Source organism: Xyrauchen texanus, chromosome 39 (genome assembly GCF_025860055.1).
Source record: "Xyrauchen texanus isolate HMW12.3.18 chromosome 39, RBS_HiC_50CHRs, whole genome shotgun sequence".
NCBI lineage: Eukaryota > Metazoa > Chordata > Actinopteri > Cypriniformes > Catostomidae > Xyrauchen > Xyrauchen texanus.
This window is the reverse complement of record NC_068314.1, coordinates 2590352-2611550: the sequence shown is the minus strand read 5'-3', so window position 1 is coordinate 2611550 and position 21199 is coordinate 2590352. Positions and strand designations below refer to the sequence as shown.

The 21199-nt window shown below is 41.0% G+C and overlaps 1 protein-coding gene across 1 annotated transcript in view; it reads right to left on the bottom strand.

Moving 5' to 3' along the window:
* The window catches only part of LOC127632521 (zinc finger protein GLI2-like), a 68305-nt gene that overhangs the window by 16557 nt on the left and 30549 nt on the right, over window positions 1-21199 (bottom strand). The window contains 4 exon segments of the mRNA XM_052111141.1: window positions 67-268; window positions 4805-4984; window positions 6394-6590; window positions 14452-14557. Of these exon segments, the coding sequence (XP_051967101.1) occupies window positions 67-268; window positions 4805-4984; window positions 6394-6590; window positions 14452-14557 (685 nt within the window).

The following is a 21199-nucleotide window of genomic DNA, read 5'->3' as shown; positions in this document are numbered from 1 at the left end:
ATCAGGACCAGAGCAGGGCTGACATCTGCTCTACTGTCTGTAAATCCAGTTTTATCTAGTTTTTACCTGATGCCTCCGACAGACAGGTGTCCGTATGAGCTGCTAGCGGCCGAACTGGATCGGGAGTTGTTGATGTAGGCGACCAGAGAATTGGGCGAGGTGCGGATCATAGTCTGAAAATCGATACTGGCATCTGAGAGCGGAGAGATGGACAGTGCTCGCTTCCGACTCAACCGGGGCGTCAAACGAGGACTGGGGAACCGAGACACTGTGGAAGATACAAATATCACTTTAAAAAAAAAATTGACCCTATTTTCAGTACTTTCTTAATAAATGTACCTGGTCTTAAGGTGATAGTATACTGCGCTTTTCCTCATGACACCAGTTCACCATCTGATCATGTGATCATTCAAAATTGCTCTGGAATCTCAGCTGCACCGCTGTGCTATTTCAGGAAACTTACGAGTGTGTGTGTGTTTGCCAATCACGACTGCATGATCGATGAGCTCACACACACACTGAGACTCACAGCTCCGCAGGATAGAGCCGAGACTCATCAATAAGTGTTCACGACTGATTCCTGGATGCGGAAGATATGCAATATACTGTATGTGGATACTGTAAATTCAACATTATAGAGACAGGAGTAAAGATGTTTCAACAAAGTTTATATGAAAAAACTAAAATGCGATGATTTAAGTATCTTATAAATATGACTAAATCAATGCTTTAATCACTATATTCTGTGTATATCTGTATAATAAAATGTTATTTATATTAGTGACAGGCCGATATATCAGCTTGGGAATTTATTGGGGGATATTTGGTCATTTTGTGATTATCGCCATTGGCCGATAACTGTCAACAGTATGTGGACGACTAACAGAAGAGGTCATTTAGATTCATTTTTGTCTTATCAAATATCTCAAATAAATAAATAATAATAAAAAAATATGTATCTGTACTTAAATATTTCCATAAAAAACTACAGTGTAAAGGGTAACTAAACCCTCAACCAACTTTTTTTAGTTAATGATCTGTAAGCATGGGGCTTTATTAGTGCTGGTCATTGATTCAAGTAATTTTTTTGACATTTGTGTATAAAGTGTTTTAATTCTACAATATATGGTGTAAAAACGTCTGAGTGCTGCCCTCTTCAGGTTGAACAGTGGCTACTGCAGTTGAATTTTCCTATTGGCTGTTGCGGTACTTCGTGACGTAAGCGGTGACAGCTGACGTAAGCAGGTTCCAGCTCACCACGCCAGATTCATGTACATGTCGTCTTGCGACCGTGTGAGGAATAATAATAACATAGAGTCTGACAACAGCTGTCAATTAATCCGTCTCTACGAGTCTCAAGTGCCCGCCCCGGCTCAGCCCCACGACTCGGTTCGTTCCTCTATCCCCGCCGGGGTCTGCCCACTTTTCCTGCATTTTCAAATATTTCTAGTGGGTGGAGTCAGACTCTGAGCAGGTGTTTAGTTACCCCTTAAGTAAATAAAGTGTAAATGATGTGTTTGTTTAAATTCAGCAATTTTCCTTTGTTTATTTGATATTTCTAATGATGCTTTTGCAATATTGTGTATAAAATAATGATGCCAATAAGAAAATATTAATGACTACATAACTCTTAAACACGTTTATTATTATTTATTTTATGGTAATATTTGATTAATTTATTGTAGTCTATTTTATTGTACATTGTTATTATTTTTATTAGCATTTCTGGCAGCCTTTCTCTGCTTATTTGTTATTTGTTATTTTGTTTTATTGTGTATAAACAATAATTCTAATAAAGAACTTTAAAATTGAATAAAGGATTACATTTAAAACAGGTTTAGTGATAAATAAACTGGTGAAGTGAACTGGATTAATCGTCTTCATCTCAAACTTTGCGTGACCTGATTTTGATTTGAATTGGGATAATTAATCTTTGCCAATAAATTACTGTAATTACCTAGATAACAATCAGCTATTGCAGACTTGGCTTTGTTTAATGAGGGTGTGTGTGGGGGTTGTGCACTTGTGCATTTCCGAGCATGTCTACAATTTTCAGTAACTTTATAACTAGGATTCAAAATGCTTTCTCAAGGACATATACATTAACTGAAGTCGTTATGTTAAGTATGCTTAACGCTAGAAACGTACTTGTATGTAAACGCAGATGCAAATGTCTAGTCAATGCATTCCAAGAGCACAGACCCATTGAAAATACCAAACGTGTGTGTGTACCATAACAGTTACTGACCAGAAAGTGAAAACTAAACGTAGAACACAGTTCACGCGAATACCCGCTCTAGTGCCCTCGGCAACAACGGTAAGAACAAGTTGCATTCCGAATTGCGCTCAACACTTTTTTTAATGCAGCTGATGTGTGAAATCAACTAGTTAATGCATAGCTACAATTGTTTGTGTTCACACGGCACAGTCACTCAGGTACATTGTAAACGCAACAACACATGAAATCGAGGTAGTTAGAAGAATTTGCTTTCACGCATTAGTGTAGAGTATGATTTGGGATGTTAGCCCCAGGCTTTATGCTATTTCAGAAGAAAATTACAGCAACAACTGCAGCAAACTCAACAGGTGCTAAGCATTAGCGCTGGTGCTAATACACCCAGTGTGTGTGTGTGTGTGTGTGTAAGACTCTGGCAACCGGACGTCCATAATGATTTCATCATGAACAGTGCCAACACAAGCAGGATTACACAACTCATTTCTCTGTGAGTGTGTGTGTGTCCATTCCCTACTGACCTCAGTGCTAATAAATAATCCCACAGCTTTGTTGCGAGAGTCATTACTCTTAGCATGAGCTAATGGTGTGCTGTCATGTTAGGGTACGCCGGCCCCTAGCACATCTTTAGCATTAAGAGCCGCCTCAGGACCCAACGCCACAGGGACATCATGCTAAGTATACGAAAGAAAAGCTAACATAAAACTCTATCTTTAACCACAGCGTAAATGTCTTGTTGGCATCTTTACAAACAACTGAAATTAGACACTGCGTGTGTCAGGGGATTTGGTGCATTCTGTGGCAGAATTAGCATACCGTTAGCAAAACATGTTAGCATGTGACTTTAGCAACGTTTCACGATGGCTGTGATATTTGTCTCTGTTTTGTTTACCTCAGAGGAAACATTCATTAACATGATCTCGTCATATTTATAATGTGCACTAAATATATGTACTTCACTGGTGATGGGCAAGTGTATGGAAAAAATCGTTTTGATTCCACAGTCCCCTTTGTCACATACTGTTAACATAAGCGTTAGCCTATTCCTGTAACCATTAACTAAAAATGATTACTTAACTTTCAGTTTTATATACTTTGGAATTGCATTTGTGGCCTATTTATTTCCAGTCGTTCCAGTTCTACAAAAATCTGTGGAACTTTCTGGCCACCAACTTTATATTCTGACATCTAACTAAAGAAAATGTGTTTACAACTTGCTCCATTTCCTCTCCTTTTTATTGACCAATTCTCTCACTGTCTTTGTAAGTGACTCGTGCCGTTTCCCGTTAAGCGTGGGACTTGCTCCACAATCAGTGACCGAAGACATGTGACTCAAAGATGATGGGAACCAACAGCAACGGCAAACGACAAGTGGATCAAAGCACGCGCTGTTAACTTGTCTAAATGAGCTATTCAGCGCTGTTGCTTTAGCAAAGCCCAAGATCTGTGCACTCGCACGCCCGGACGCCACACTTCAGATGTGTAATAGAGTTTGAATGGACGAGAGGGAGTTTTAACATGAGTCAGACACTTTATCAAGCCTGTGTTTGTGTTTCGAGTGTGATTATTTGAAGGAGACACAAGAGCAAATATTTGCCCAGAACAGAGTTAAAGAGCTGCTGTAAATTACCGTCTGTTTGTTTAAAATAACACCTCTCTCTCTTTCCTGTGTTTCTCTGGAACATGTGACGCAGATTCGTCAAGGTATTTTTACTCTGACTGATTATTCACAGATCATCTTTATTCAAACAGGACATTACACAAATGTTAGATAAAAGACAGTTAAACAAAACTCTGGAAAATAATCCAGCCATTAATATTGAGATGATTGAAGTGTCTTTGATCCAAATCCACAAAAATCCAATAAATCTCCAATTAGTGACCGACTCATTTTTAAATATGTTTTTAACAAATTTTTGTTTTTAACGTGTTTTTTTTTTTTTAAAACATGGTACCACGGTAATACCATGATTTTCTTATATTTCACCTTTTTTTTTGGGGGGTATTTGTTTTGTTTTTACCATGTTTTTTTCACCATGTGACAGCAGCCATAGTGACCCAGTACACTCAGCACACACCAGCTCTTAGTGGAGAGGAGAGAGTACAGTGATACAGCCAATTAATGGATGGGGAATATTCAGAAGCCATGATTGAGAAGGACCAATGGGGGAAATTTGGTCAGGACAATGGGATTACACCCCTACTCTTACGAGAAGTCTCCTGGGATTTGTAATGACCACAGAGAGTCAGGACCTCGGTTTAACATCTCATCCAAAGGACAGAAACTTACAATGGAAGTCTATGGGGAAGTGCACCAGAGATGTGAAGCTTGTCTTTTTCTAAAGAACTTCTATTAATACTCCAATTAAATAATGTGAATGATTACAGCTGCAAAGCTTTCAAAATCGTCCTTTTGAGGTAGCACTACTTTTCTAGGCGGATAAACTTCCACTTAAGTGTTAAAAATGTAATTCCTGTGGCTGGACTGTGCCACAGATGTTGTCCAAAGACATTACGTTATAAATAACCCTGACTATTCCAATAAAACAACAATCTGAACAGGCGACTCACCGTCCACGGGTGTGAAATAGTCCGGCAGGTGAGCTGCGGCGGCCCCTGTGCCCTGCATGAGCAGCTCTCCGTACGGGTTCCTGTGTCCCGTCATGAGGTGGTAATACTCCGCTGGGGTGGCACCGGGTGGAGGTGGGGGCAAACCAAACAGCCCACGCTCCTTCAGATGCTCATGAGCCACTGCGAGGAGAGAGAGATTTAAAGGGGTCATATCACGGAAAAAAACGATTTTTCAGGTTCCCTTCAGCTGTCATGTCCAATTCTTTTTTTAAATATCGAAACATTTCCATCTTACTTCCATTCTGGCAACTAATACACACCAAAAAGTGGCATCCATACTATTCCAAAACCTTTCATTTCTATATATTCCAACTTTTGAAAATAAAAACAGAGCTAAAATAAGATCCGACACAGATGTCAGATATATCTGGAAACCCTTCAAGGCCACATTTACCTGTACACGTTTTGGCCCAAACAGCCCCATTTCTCTTTTCTCTGTGCTCTTTTATGGCTGTTTCACTGTTGGGATCGCCTGCACGCTGCTGATTTAAGTTTAAAGGTGCAAACACATTAATGTTGACACACTGGGAAGGGTGATTTATATGTGACCTGTAATTGTAATTCAGTGCTGGAGAGAGAGGCCTGTCATCAGAACGGGAACGAAATTGGGGAATTATGCTTGCGTTTTTTTATTTTATAACCCCCCCTCCAAAGGACAAGTCACAGGACGGGAAAGTTGAAAGCTTCATTGAAATTTACATTTTGTAAGGTAGCATTTGCCGGAATCGCTCAGTATCCGCGGACACATGATGGTGAAATTTAAAACTGAGGCATTCAAAAGTACAATGATCCAAAATGAAGTCATGAAATAACCCCAGTTAAATGTTGAATTGCCAAACCCTGTGTGGAGCATCACATAACGCTTGTATGTTTAAATATGTCACTTCTTCTTTACGTTAACTCACACAACATCTGGTCTGTTTGAAATCATCCTGGTTTAAATGGCGTATTTTAGTGTTGGTTGGCAGCCTGTGTTGGAGAGCAGCTAACTAAAAGTACTTTCACTATGCTGCTAATTTAACAGAATAATACAGAAGTGTCACAGCAGCTCGGCTGTTTCCAAAACAGAAAAAGATGAAGCAAAAGTCGCGGTTCCGGTGACACACTTCCTATGGAAGTGAACGGGGCCAGTCCATGAACGTTTAAATACACATTGTTTCGAAGGTATAGCCACACATTAAACATGCTAACGTGATTGTAGGGCGATAAAATCGATTATTAACCTTATCTGTGTAAAGTTATATCTAATATTACAATTTCGTTGTCATGACGATGCAATGCCGCCAACCCTGTAAAGGCGGGAAGCGATTTTATCACACTAAAATCACATTAAGAAATATAATGTTTACGTCTTGTGTCTATACTTTTAAAACAGTGTGTATTTGAATGTTTACTGATTGGCCCCATTGACTTCCATTGTAAGTGCCTCACTTGTTTAATAATTGTGGGATGGAAACGTATCTTTCTCTTGTAAATAGTTTTTGCGAGTGCTTGTAGTCTGAAGTCAAACTTCTGTTCGGATTCCTCACCCTCGGCTGGACTCAATCCACGAGCGGCCGAGATCATGGACAGTGTGGGACTGCTGTGCGCCGAGCGCAGGTAATGCTCAACGTGCGGCGAGACGTAAGAGTGGGGTGGGAGGAAGGCAGTCTCGCCGGTGGCCCCCGGAGACAGACGTATGAGAGAGATGTCGGAAATCACCGGACTGCCCGTTAACCCTGGATGCCTGGAGAGAGAGAAAGAGAGACAGAATATAAATTTTTTTTGGGGGGGTGAAATATCCCTTTAACAGCGATTAGCAAATTGACATAATTATCACTGTGATGCAAAACAAAATTAAATTCAATTTTTTTGAGAATTTAATAATCATATTGGTTAAAGGTGTTGTAAGTATTTTTTTTCTGAAATTACATGCAGAAAATGTTTGTTCAGCCAATCACAAGACTCCCGTTCACATTCACAGGACAGTGCAGATAAGCTCATATAAATGCCAGTGTGATGTCCTGCACTCACGTAACGATCAGGGAGACCCTCCCCCTAAATCTGCTCCAACACAACGATCTCTACGATGTCCATATGTACACACATGTCTTTGGGGCATAAGGTTTCGTAAAGAGGGGGCGTGGCTAAATCAACCGCTGGTCTGGTGAAAGTTCCAGAATGGCTAAAAAAGCTTACATTAACAAGCTCTCTCATTATTTACTCATCCTCATGCTATCCCAGAAGTGTATGACTTTCTTTCTTCTTCTGAACACAAACAAAGTTTTTTTGTAGAAGAATATCTCTGAATAAGCTCTGTATGGTCCATACAAAGCAAGTGAATGGTGATCAGACATTTGTAGCTCCAAAAATCACATAATGGAAACATGAAAGTAATCCATACGCCCATTTTTTACTCTTAAATCTCCACTTTCACTTTCATTTTACGATGTTCTGTTTCTCACCTACACCTATCATATTGCTTCAGAAGACATGGATTACACCACTGGAATTTTATGGATTACTTTTATGTTTGCTTTATGCTTTTTTTGGAGCTTCAAAGTTCTGCCCACCATTCACTTGCACTGTATGGACCTACAGAGCTGAAATATTCTTCTAAAAATCATAATTTGTGTTCATCTGAAGAAAGAAAGTCATCCACACATGAGATGGCATGAGGGTGAGTAAATAATGAGAGAATTTTCATTTTTGGGTGAACTGTCCCTTTAAGTCAATGCTGCTGTGTAGCGCTGGAGAAAACAATGTTTTGATACAGCCACACAGTCATCGTTTTTACACTTTTAGGTGTAAATCAAAAGTTAAAGGTAATCAACATACAAATTGATTACTTATACTTGCATCTGCATTTTAAAATCATAGGAGAATGTATTTTGACATCCAAAAACCTTAATGTTGGCAGAACTTTTGGCCATACTGTAGTCGCATGGAAGATTTTTCAAACAATGTTCATGTTTATCTTGCTGACATGAATCTACAAACATTGTTTAGAAAAACCAACCAATTGATTCAATGTTTGACACTGTGCCTCTCACTCATACGTTCTTTAGTTACAAAAGTACCAAAACTCTCTTCCCCCCCCCCCCGTAATTGTGAGGTTTGGCGATGAGTTCAGTCAGGCATCAGAGGGTGAACTCGTCTGAGGTGTGATGGGAAAACGGCAAACTCTCTAACCCAAACCAGACGTGTCTTTCAATCTTTGCCTGCTCTTTTCCATCTGCCCTTCATGTAAATGTCTGCGCCGTTGTTAAGGATCACAGCCAGCGATTGTTTCTCTTTTATTCCTCCACCACATTTAGCTTGAAGAGACGGTTGATGATTCCCAGACGACACATTAAACCAGTAGGACGTTTCTTCTGTTGAGATGTCCTGACCCACATCCCATAAGAAAGAAACATCACAATCATTTCTCATAGACAGCAAAAGATGAAACGGTTCCCACTTCACAGCAGGAGAAAAGCACTTTTACAGAGGAAAAGATTTCAGGAGAGATCTTAACACTGTCTCAAACTGTTCTCAGATTTGCCAAGATGTCAACGTCTGCAATCAACTTTGTTTCGGATGTTTTGACTAAAATTCCTTTAAAGAAAGATCTACCGTGAGCTCTGAGGTTGTTAATCGATGGTATAGGCTTCTGTTGAAGTCATCAGTTCATGTTATTTCAACAACATTTGTATTAAAATCATTTTTGTTAGCAGAATTCCTTGTCCAATGATCCAGCAATGTGCACCAATAGAGCTTTGCAGCAAGAATCAAGCTGCTCTCCCTGGATAGGGCTGGGAATAGATTCCAAAAGTAATCGAATCCGAGTTGTTGGGAATTGAGAATCGACTCGCATCCTTGGAAATTTGGAGTCCATTCCGCTATGGGAAATCTTCTGATGTTTGGAATGTTTATTTCCTCGACCACTGAACTATTAGACATTCCAGAAGCCTTAACAGCGCTGATTGAATTTACAAAAGGATTATAAAATGACTGCAGCTAATCTATCATTACATGTAGCCCGTCAGCCATCAGTAAATGGTAAATAATCTGTATGAAGCATTCACACAAGTCACCACATAAGACTTATATACAGTATTCTGCCAGTATTTAAGTAATAATAAAGTAAAATGGCAAACTTGTGACAGAAAATTGGCATACAATAACAACGTCCCAGTGTTACAACACCTGTCTGCAACCAGGAGATGAAAGAGGAGGATCAAGCGACAGCAAGTTATGCAGAGTTTACACTTCACCATTTTAAGCCAGATTTTCGCTCGCCGACAGTTTTGTGGAATCGCTGACAAAAGCCTGAAATCGTGGGCACATCGGAACTAACTCCCATCAGCGACGATCGCAATGTATGAAATATCAATGACACGATCTGAGAAAATTGCCGACGCGTCACCGATGTTGCCGGGGATTCCTTTCCAATGGAGTTTGCCCCATCTGGGATCATTAAACTTTATTAAATCAGTCTGTGGCCAATATCTGATTAGCAAGCTGTGATGTATTCCCCCCTGATTTTTATTTGTTTTATTTTCTCCCAGTTTGGAATGCCCAATTCCCACTACTTAGTATTTCCTCATGGTGGCGCGGTTACTCGCCTTAATCCGGGTGGTGGAGGACAAGTGTCAGTTGCCTCCGCATCTGAGACCGTCAATCCGCGCATCTTATCACGTGACTCATTGTGCATGACACCACGGAGACTCACAGCATGTGGAGGCTCATGCTACTCTCCACAATCCACACACAACTCACAACACGCCCCATTGAGAGAACCACTAATCATCACCACGAGGAGGTTACACCATGTGACCCTACCCTCCCTAGCAACCGGGCCAATTTGGTTGCTTAGGAGACCTGACTGGAGTCACTCAGCACAGCCTGGATTAAAACTAGCGAACTCCAGGTGTGATAGTCAGTGTCAGTAATCACTGAGATACACAGACCCATATTCCCCCCCTGTTTTCAATGACATAAAAATGTTTTAAACTGTGGACATCTACACGAGATATGCTGCATGAGATATGTTGGTTTTAATTATTTCTCTTTGATGTAATAGAACAAACTGGTTCAACTACAGCAAGGTCGCCTTGTTTAAATACTGCGATCAAACACCAATGAAACATCTTGTTCTTCACAGAGTACGGCTGAAAAACAACACGTACATCTGAGAAACATGCATACTTAATAATGGCCTGTTTCTTTGGACATCAGACAGACTGTATGTAAAACATTCTCAATTTCAAACAAACCTCCACCACAAAAGTGAACACACAGCCCAGGCGCCACTTAAATAAGTAATGCAATATTCAAATCTGAAAATGCTTCGCCTGTGGAATGGTTCTCATTTTCAAGACAAACACAGGCTGAAACATCGCCCATTCTGCACCCAGGGATAGTGGGACCTTGAAATCCGGCTCCTATACAGCATTCTATAGAGACAAACGCTCCTGGAGTCGGATTGCAGTGGGGTATCGCCAGCAATAGACGAGCCAAAATCTGATAAATCTCATTGGCCCGGGGCTCCAAACACTGTGTGATCCAACAAAACACTCAGTGTCCTTGAATGCATCCAAAATCACACACTTGCCCCATGCTGTAGTGGATGCCACATAGTCCACTTTATATCTGTCATATCTGTGAGACACTATAATTACAGCACTGAAATACACATTGATTGCGCAGTCAGAATATTGTTCTGCATAATAACTACGTGCTTGAGTCAAGCGTATTCTCCTGATTTATCCCGCTGTGGATAGCTGACCGGTGCCAGCCTATTGTTAAGAACGCAAGAGCAGGTTTAGGCTCCTGTGATGCAGGGCATTGTTTCTGGTGTCCGTGTTGGTGAGGCATTCATGCCCAGCAGATGGGAAGAGCACCTGTTTGTGCTGTGTGCCAGGCGGTCAGGTGCCCACATGTTGGCATTATGTGGGTATATTACATTAGAGTGCATTTAAACCCCCATTCACAAACACCACAGGAGATGAGATTATCACACCCATAGACATCTAAAAATCACAACTGAGATCTCTTTAATATCTCAATCATTTCTCCCGTTCAGCAGTGAGATAAAATGCTGAAGTTAGAAAAACAACGAGTAATCTCAGACATCTATCTGCATTCATTTACATCATCAATCCATCAGAATATTGTCATACATATTAATGACATTGTGTTAACGTCCTTGAATGCATTCACACACATGTTCACTCATTCACTATTCCCTATATAGTGGACACCACAAGTACACTATATAGGGAAGGGTGTATGATAATAATACCTTTACTTTGTAACTGTACATACATGCATAGCTTTGAGGTTTAGTTTTGTGCAAGGTATGGTAATACCATTCATTTCTCTTTATTAGTAAGTATAGTTCGTTTGCCATGTTTTATTTATGATTTATATATGATTAATTTGTCATGCTAATTTTATATATGCTTTGTAATAGTTCATTAATAAAATTGTATTCTAACATTTTAATAATTTAATAATTTTATCAATCACACACACACACACACACACACACACACACACACACACACACACACACACACACATATATATATATAAAGTAAATACTGTATATATAACTCATATATTTTTTAATAATACATTTATGTAAAATAAGAACAAATGTACTTTTTTTTTTACAATATTTTGTTTTGTACAATATAGGGAATCAGGAGCAATTTTGAAGACTGGTAAGCATTGATAAGTATTCAAACTTTGGTGTGTGTGTGTGTGTGTGTGTGTGTGTGTGTGTGTGTGTGTGTGTGTGTGTGTGTGTGTGTGTGTGTGAGCGTGTATTTATCACTTTGTGGGTACCAAATGTCCCCATAAGGATAGTAAAACCCGAAATTTTGGACCTTGTGGGGACATTTTGTCGGTCCCCATGAGGAAAACAGCTTATAAATCATACTAAATTATGTTTTTTGAAAATGTAAAAATGCAGAAAGTTTTCTGTGAGGGTTAGGTTTAGGGGTAGGGTTAGGTTTAGAGGATAGAATATAAAGTTTGTACAGTATAAAAACCATTATGTCTATGGAAAGTCCCCATAAAACATGGAAACACAGCATGTGTGTGTGTGTGTGTGTGTGTGTGTGTGTGTGTGTGTGTGTGTGAGTGTGTGTGTGTGTGTGAGTGTGTGTGTGTGTGAGTGATTGAGTGTGTGAGTGAGTGAGTGAGTGAGTGTGTGTGTGTGTGTGTGTGTGTGTGTGTGTGAGTGTGTGTGTGTGTGTGTTTGTGTGTGAGTGTGTGTGTGTGTGTGAGTGTGTGTGTGTGTGTGAGTGATTGAGTGTGTGAGTGAGTGAGTGAGTGAGTGTGTGTGTGTGTGTGTGTGTGTGTGTGTGAGTGTGTGTGTGTGTGAGTGATTGAGTGTGTGAGTGAGTGAGTGAGTGAGTGTGTGTGTGTGTGTGTTTGTGTGTGATTGTGTGTGTGTGTGAGTGTGTGTGTGTGTGTGTGTGTGAGTGAGTGTGTGTGTGTGAATTGCTCTATAACAGTAACTTTGGCTGATACTCTGATTTAGATGAATCACATTTTCTGCCAGGGAGCCACAGCACGCTCACAGTACTGTAGTTTAAACTCTTGCTGTAAAAAAAAGACTTTCATACTTTCTTGCATTTATACAAACTGGATCCTGGCTTACATACTAATGCGACTCTGGACAACTTTTAATTTGAGTCGATGATGAATTACCATTCAGAAACATTCTGTAAGAGTAGAAAATGAAAATCTGATGTCTGATTTCACTGTCCCCTCAAGAGCATTTTTGTGTTTTAAGACTTTAGACTATCGTCATGAAACCTGACCAATTCTGCAGCTTATTCTAGCTTAGTAAAATCAGCCAGAATATTCCTTTATTTGAACTCTTCTTGGATTCAAACTTCACGTATGTAGCATCAGAGCTCTGGAGGTTCGAGTGGTTTAAGCATTGTTTTCCTAGTCCATCGACTCACTGGACTCATTTTAACACAGAGTAGAACGAGAAGAAACACTGTAGTCACAGGCTCTCTCTTCCTCAACTCTTCTCTCCACCCTGGAGAATTCCCACAGTGCTGCTGTCCGCTACGTAGATGAATCGCACCGTCCGTTGACACTTCAACTAGCTCCAGAAAAAAAGCTACCTTCTCTCGCTCTCACTTTGTCAAATGGACAAAAAAATGAAGAACGAAAGAACCAGATCCACATGGGAAGCTTCCAACGGCTGTTCCAGTGACAGCTCTGACAAAATAACCAGCGCCCTCATTATTTTATATGCAAACAATGATAAAACGTACTGTACGGAGATGTCATGTTAGACAATCAGCACGGAGACCCCTGACACACTGCCCGGCAACGGTAACAAAGTGCCTTGGCGTGCCGTGGGCGACACCACGCTTAATTTGCCGCACAATGTCCCTGTAATTAGATGAATTTGGCTCAGGCAGAGGTAAAGACAGCTAGATCAAGGCCTTGATGAATTAGTGGTCCACTGTCAAGATCAAATCACATTAATCAACATGAGCGAGCATTGCGACAGCTAGTCTCCCCCCCCAACGCGACTCTGTGTGTGATGAATAGGCTAGCTGCTAGCGGCCAGACCGAATGCATCACCATCAAAATCTGTGAATTTAAATGTAAGGACGCTACTTCCTGAATTCTATCGATTTATTCCGCTCTCTTAAGATAAACTTACCTCGGAGCCTCCAGACCCCATTTCAAACGAGACGAGGAGGAGGGAAAAAAAAGTTGAAGGTGTTGTATTTAAGGAAAAACAACAAAGTGTAACTTCAAAAACTAGTGCAGCCCACTTTATGTACAGTTTCTTCAATACCGCCACTGATCTGTTTGAAAAATCACGCGGGACACATGAAGCTCTGAAGGTCTGGAGGTTAACCTACATTACTGGATTAACTCGGTCGAGAGAAACAACCGATACACCTGAACCAGAGGATGCGGTTCTGGCTAGGTGAATTGAAGTTTCCTGGTCCAGACTGGTGCAAAATTCTCAAATTGAATCGCTTGAATATCAGTACTGCTTCCCTATTCCTTATATACCTTTTCAAGACAACTTCCTGAATTGCATGCTTGCCGTACACAGTACACAAGAAAACTGCTCTGGAAAATATAGTCTACTCAATGCCTTGATGAGAGCAAGACAAGTTTATATTCTGTCTTCCAGATGTTTGATGTTTCCTCGTTCCTGGACTGGAGATTCAGCCATCCTCAAGTTTGAGTTTTGTGCCTGGCACTGACACGAGGAGAGGGCTTAGCCTTTTTCTAAAAGGTTCAATTAAAAAGTAAATGACTTACTAAGATGATGTAGCCCAGATTTCACTTTGATTCTCAATATAAAGAGTCATTCTGAAAGTACCTCTAACTGCAAGACAAATCCAAATGTCAAGCTCTGATATGAACAACATGTGCATTTTACGAAAGTTTCCAACATTTAATATGTATGCAGATCATTTATGGATCACCTGTGTCCGTGTGTGTCTGCGTGTATTCTGACTGCAGGGGTAAACAAGCGCATGCTTTATTTGCAAGTGTAGAGATTATTTATATTCTCAAACCAGAGAATGTGAGAAACCGACCGACAAGAGACGGGGCTTCAGGCTTACCCGTGTAAGGCGTGGAGTGCATGGGGTTCATAGTGGTATCTTCCCTCATGGTGACGCACATCGATGGGGATCGGCGAATGGAAAGTTGGGAATATATGATGGGGGCCTGCAAGAGAGAGAGAGAGAGACTTAAAAAACCTAGAAAAGAAGCAAGACTTTCTAAAAAGAAATTTCAAAGGCAACAGCGCTACAATAAAGTAACATGAATTTCAGAGCACACTGAGCAGTTTCGTGTAAAATATTGGCACTATCACACAAGAGTAGGGGAATAAATAAATAATCAAAGTATCCTAAGAAATCCTACATCTCCAACATAAAAGATATCCAACTGGGCTTTCGACAAAGACCTGCAGCTAGACGCTCTTTGAACTCGTACAGATGATGGACGTTAGGAAGGCAAAAACCGTCCAGGACGCAAACTGGGGCTGACAGCACGGGGAGAATTTTCCTCTGCCTGGCTTCGCTGCGGCATGCTGGGCCGTGCCAACCAGAACATCTCCCTACCGAACAAAAATACAGTAAACCATGTCCCCTACGCAAGTAAAAACACAATTTAATTGGCCCCAAAATCAACACAAAACAAAAGTGTTTTACAAAATCTGAGAGGTGTCGTATGCAGAAGAGGTCAAATCAAATACAGTTTCTGCTTAGCAACAAGAACTCTTGTACCAAAAGCTTTTGCCCACAACTCAGTATTTAAAGTCTGCCATATACTGTATGTTTGCTGGCAGTTTTTTCAATTTAAATCCTTTGGCTGCATCGCTTTATTTGAAAAAATAATCAAATCAGCACTTTTCCTGTAATAAAGCCGCCGTTGGCTCGGGACATCCCATTAACGGTATAAGGGTTTCATTAGCAGTTGTGATAACGAGAAACCACAGTTGATCTTTGGGTGAAGCCGCATTCACTTTATAGTGCCATGTGCTAAGAGCTGTTGGAATCTTAAAGTCTTAACAAGGTTTTCTTTCTAGTTAGTCTTTCATTCCTGGAGTTCCTTCAAACTTTCCAAGCCACGCTTAAATGAATGCACATCTTCCACTCTTTTGTTTTCAGAGCAGCCTCAATGCTAGGGTGTTGCAGGTTATTACCAGGACTTTACTCTGCGGTTCCTTGTTCTGGGTGGTTGCTACGGCATTGCTATATGGTTGTTAAGGTGTTTGATGTGGTTTTTAGCATGTTGGTATATGGTTGCTAGGGAATTGCTATATGGTTGCTAAGGTGTTCAGTGTGGTTTTTAGCATGTTTCTACGTTGTTACTAGGGAATTGATATATGGTTGCTAAGGTGTTCTGTGTGGTTTTTAGTGTTTGTTATGCAGTTGCTAGTGTGTTCTGGATGATTGCAATGTCATTACTATATGGTTGCTAAGGTGTTCTGTGTGGTTTTTTATTGTGATATGCAGTTGCTAATTTGTTCTGGATGGTTGCTATGTCATTGCTATATGGTTGCTACGGTTTTCTGTGTGGTTTTTAGTGGCTTGTTATGCAGTTGCTAGTGTGTTCTGAATGGTTGCTATGTCATTGCTATATGGTTGCTAAGGTGTTCTGTGTAGTTTTTAGTGTGTTGTTATGCAGATGCTAATGTGTTCTGGATGGTTGCTATGTCATTGCTATATGGTTGCTAATCTGTTCTGTGTGGTTTTTAGTGTGTTGCTATGTTGTTGCTAGGGTGTTCTGGGATGTTTTGAGTATGTTGCTGTGTAGTTCCTTGGGTATTCTGGGTGGTTGCTATGACAAAGTTATGAGGTGGCTAAGGTGCTCTAATAGTTTTGAGCATGTTGCTATATGGTTGCTAAGGTGTTGGTCAAGTAAGCTCTAGGTATGGCTTCGGTCCCTCCTTCAATTTAAATCTGTTGGATTTTTTTGGTTTTTTACCTTTTATCATTACATTTTAAGTATAAGCATTTCTCTTAGTAAAGTAACAGCGTCAAAAAGCCACACTATTTGAGGTGTCATTCATGTCTGTAGCACAAACATTACTTAGTATTAGTATTGTTCAAATCACTAGCACTAAGCATGAGCGATAGTTAAAATGATGCTTGCCTTGGTAAGAATGAGAGGAGGGTTGGTAGATCAGCTGATCTTTGGTCTGTATTAACATTCTTCAGGGCGCAGTAGTGGGTGGGTGAAGGGTGACCTGGGGTGGTCAGAGGTCACGGGTCATTATCTACACCTGGGGTGCTCAGCAGCTCCTCCAGAGAATTTAAATTCAACAGAACTAGTGTGAGTCAGCACTCTCTCTCTCTCAATTGCTTCTCCTGTCTGACAGAATGTGACAGACCTTCCCAAAGGTCGGGAAATGACTCGCTACTTTCCTGTTTCTCTTTTGCTGCCATCCTCCAGGTGGATCTGCTCACATTCACATGTGAAACTTAAAGGGATAGTTCACCCAAAAAATGGAATTCTGTCATAAATAGCTTTGTTTACATTGTTCCAAACCTGCACGACTTGCTTTCTTCTCTGGAATACAAAAGGAGAACCTTTTAGGAGCTTCACAGCCCCTGGTCATTACAGTCATCCAGGTCTGGAACACTTTGAGAGCAAATGATGACGGAATTTGTGGGTGACTGTTCTGTTCAGTTGTGCTCAAGACTTGGCTGTTTGAGTCTGTTCGGTTTATATTAAAGTATGTCTGGAGAATCACAAATTAAGCCAAAGAGACACTGAAATGTCTTTCTATTAAGATCCAAGGACCTGCACATAAATTCTTTAATGTCTGACGTGACTGAAAGCAATCTACTCCTAAGTCTACAGTTGGCACCATCATAAATGCACTACACATGGCCCGGTGAGTACATGGCATGGTTTCTGTAAATTAATAAATCTAATCTAAACCTCAAAGAATAAAAAAAGATGTTTTGTGACTAGCTGGAGTCGAGTGCTCTCTTTATAGTATTTGTCATGGAAAATGCCTTAGTTTGAATTTAATTGATTAAAAACACTATAAAACACAACAGACATTCAAAGATGGCACTGCAAAAATAATGCCAGACAGCTGTGGAAAACACATCAACAAGTCTGGAGCATCTTATGCATTCGGCCCCCTATTTAAGTGATTAAATATAGATTCTGACACGCAAAGCCGTTCCAATCTGACCTTTAGCGGTAGGAGCTCCTCCTATTAAAATGTAACTGCGCTATATACTGTAAAACGCTCTTGGAAAGGGTCACAATTATTGACTAGTTGACTAATAACTGACTGGCTAACTAGCGAAGTGGACTAGTTCATCTAGATTTGTTCATACATATTTATTTAGTTTGGATATTTTTGTAGCGCCATTGCTTTAATTAGCGTACTGACAGCTATGCTTTATCTACTAGACAGTTTGCACAGTAAAATTATTTAGATAAGAAAGGGTTGCGTCTTTAAATGTAACCCATTTAAAACTCCACTGCTACAGCCAAACACATTTAGTTGGACATCTCTGGCCATTGCGTCATGTCTTGCACTTTTTTTTTTTGCATCCCCCCATGAATGTTCTGATTTTAAGATGACGTGTCACGTTAAAAATAGTCCAACTTATAAAAATGCATATCAAGACTCCTGCGTTCTGTTCCATTCGGTTGTGCTTTGACTAGCTGTTATTGAATGCAAAAACGCATCTTAGTTAAGCAACCCCTAAGAATCACATCCAAACATGGTCAGGTGAACCCAAAACCAGCCAAATTATACAAGGCTTCTTTAAGACCGATTAGTCAACTAGACACTCAAGAAACACATTGACTAGTCGACTGTTGAGTGACTTCTCTGCCAAAAGACCAACTTTGCAGTTTTCATGATATGTTCAGCAAAGGAGTAAGATGCTAGTGCAACACAGCAGTGCTTTAAGTCAAGTCATTTTCATTTGTATAGCTCGTTTCACAACACACATCGTTTCAAAGCAGCTTTACAGAAAATCATGCATTCATCATTGTGTAGTTTGATTAAATATGATTGTAAATTGTGAATAGAAATAAATAGTTAAATAATAATTGTATTTATAACCCCAGTGAGCAGCCGAAGGCGACTGTAGCAAGGAACACAAAACTCCATAAGATGTTGATTAATGGAGAAAAATAACCTTGGGAGAAACCAGACTCACTGTGGGGGCCAGTTCCCCTCTGACTTACCCCACCCTAACCCTAAACAAGGCAAGGCAAGGCAAGTTTATTTATATAGCACATTTCATACACAATGGTAATTCAAAGTGCTTTACATAGAAGAGATTAAAATAAGAATAAAAAAATAAGAATAATTGAAACCGTTTTGAATATAAAATAAAATAAAATACAGTATAAACAGTCGGACACACAGTGGCACAGTGCTGATTCGGTAAATGCACAGCTAAACAGATGTGTTTTGAGTCTGGATTTGAATGTGACTACTGTAGGAGCACATCTGATCTCTTCTGGAAGCTGGTTCCAGCTGCGGCTGGCATAATAGCTAAAAGCAGACCCTCCTTGCTTAGAGTGAACCCTTGATATTTCTAGCTGATGTGATCCTAATGATCTGAGTGATCTGTTGGGTTTATATTCAGTGAGCATATCTGCAATATATTGAGGTCCTAGCCCATTGAGTGATTTATATACCAGTAATAATACTTTAAAATCAATCCTAAATGTAACTGGGAGCCAGTTCCCCTCTGACTTACCCCACCCTAACCCTAAACCAGACTCACTGTGGGGGCCAGTTCCCACCTGACTTACCCCACCCTAACCCTAAACCAGACTCACTGTGGGGGCCAGTTCCTCTCTGACTTACCCCACCCTAACCCTAAACCAGACTCACTGTGGGGGCCTGTTCCCCTCTGACTAACCCCACCCTAACCCTAAACCAGACTCACTGTGGGAGCCAGTTCCCCTCTGACTTACCCCACCCTAACCCTAAACCAGACTCACTGTGGGAGCCAGTTCCCCTCTGACTTACCCCACCCTAACCCTAAACCAGACTCACTGTGGGGGCCAGGTCCCCTCTGACTAACCCCACCCTAACCCTAAACCAGACTCACTGTGGGGGCCAGGTCCCCTCTGACTAACCCCACCCTAACCCTAAACCAGACTCACTGTGGGGGCCTGTTCCCCTCTGACTAACCCCACCCTAACCCTAAACCAGACTCACTGTGGGGGCCAGTTCCCCTCTGACTTACCCCACCCTAACCCTAAACCAGACTCACTGTGGGGGCCAGTTCCCTCTGACTTACCCCACCCTAACCCTAAACCAGACTCACTGTGGGGGTCAGTTCCCTCTGACTTACCCCACCCTAACCCTAAACCAGACTCACTGTGGGGGCCAGTTCCCTCTGACTTACCCCACCCTAACCCTAAACCAGACTCACTGTGGGGGCCAGTTCCCTCTGACTTACCCCACCCTAACCCTAAACCAGACACACTGTGGGGGCCAGTTCCCTCTGACTTACCCCACCCTAACCCTAAACCAGACTCACTGTGGGGGCCAGTTCCCCTCTGACTTACCCCACCCTAACCCTAAACCAGACTCACTGTGGGGGCCAGTTCCCCTCTGACTAACATCATGAATATAATCCCAATATTACTTATGTATAGTTAAAGTCATGGTTTAAAATTATTAAACTAAGTAAGTGTAAAGGTCCAGTGTTTAAAAAAAAGAAGATTTTAGGGGTCTGGGTAGCTCAGCAAGTAAAGATGCTGACTACCACTCCTGGGTCATGAGTTTGAATCCAGGGCGTGCTGAGTGACTCAAGTCAGGTCTCTTAAGCAACCAAATGACTCGGTTGCTAAGGAGGGTAGAGTCACATGGGGTAACCTCCTCGTGGTCACCATAATGTGGTTTTCGCTCTCGGTAGGGCGTGTGGTGAGTTGTACGTGGATACCGAGGAGAATAGCGTGAGACTCCACACGCACTAGGTCTCCGGTAAAGCCCTCAAGATAAAATGCGTAGATTGACGGTCTCAGACATGGAGGCAACTGAAATTCGTCCTCTGCCACCCGGATTGAGGCAAGTCACTAGGCCACCATGAGGACCAAGAGCGCATTAAGAATTGGGCATTCCAAATTGGGGAGAAAATGCCCCCAAAAATGTATGATCTGTAAGATTAATGACAAATATCTTTGAAGTGCATCCTGGATTAACTGCAGAAGTTCACATTGATGCATTGTCCTTTGTTAGTTGGCTGATGAAGGGGTTTGTTGGCAATTAATTGATAGTCGATGTATTACATTTCAAGAGTGCAGTCTAGGGGTCGGCAAACTTTTTGCCATGTAGTGGCATTTATTATTTTCATTTTTTATATAGAATAATTTAGGGTTCCTTAAGACTGATTAGTCGAGAAGCCGTTCAATCAACCCACTAATCGGTCGATTTTTTTTAAATATGCATTTTGCACATCCTTTCTCTGCGAAAAGTTTCTCTCGAGATGTATTGTTAACAGTATAATCACACTTAGTTTAAGGGAAGCAGAGGAGGATACTAGCGCAACACAGCTTCAACGTTTAATGCACCATTACTAATGCAGTGGGTGAATTATTGCAGGGTCTGATGGGAAGAGAGGCCAAAGACAAAAAGAAAGAGAGAAGTGGGTCAGTGAAACATGACAGAGCGTGGCGAACCTCGACCGCTGCTGGAATTCTCCCGCTCTGAAGTCACGGACCACCGAATGAATCCTAATCACGCGGGTCTAGTTAAGGCAACTTCACACTTTAATCATGATCTTACTGTGCAGAGGAGGAACAAAAATAAGACTGGAAAAAGAAACTACAAACTAGGGTAATTGCAAGCATGAAAAATACACAACT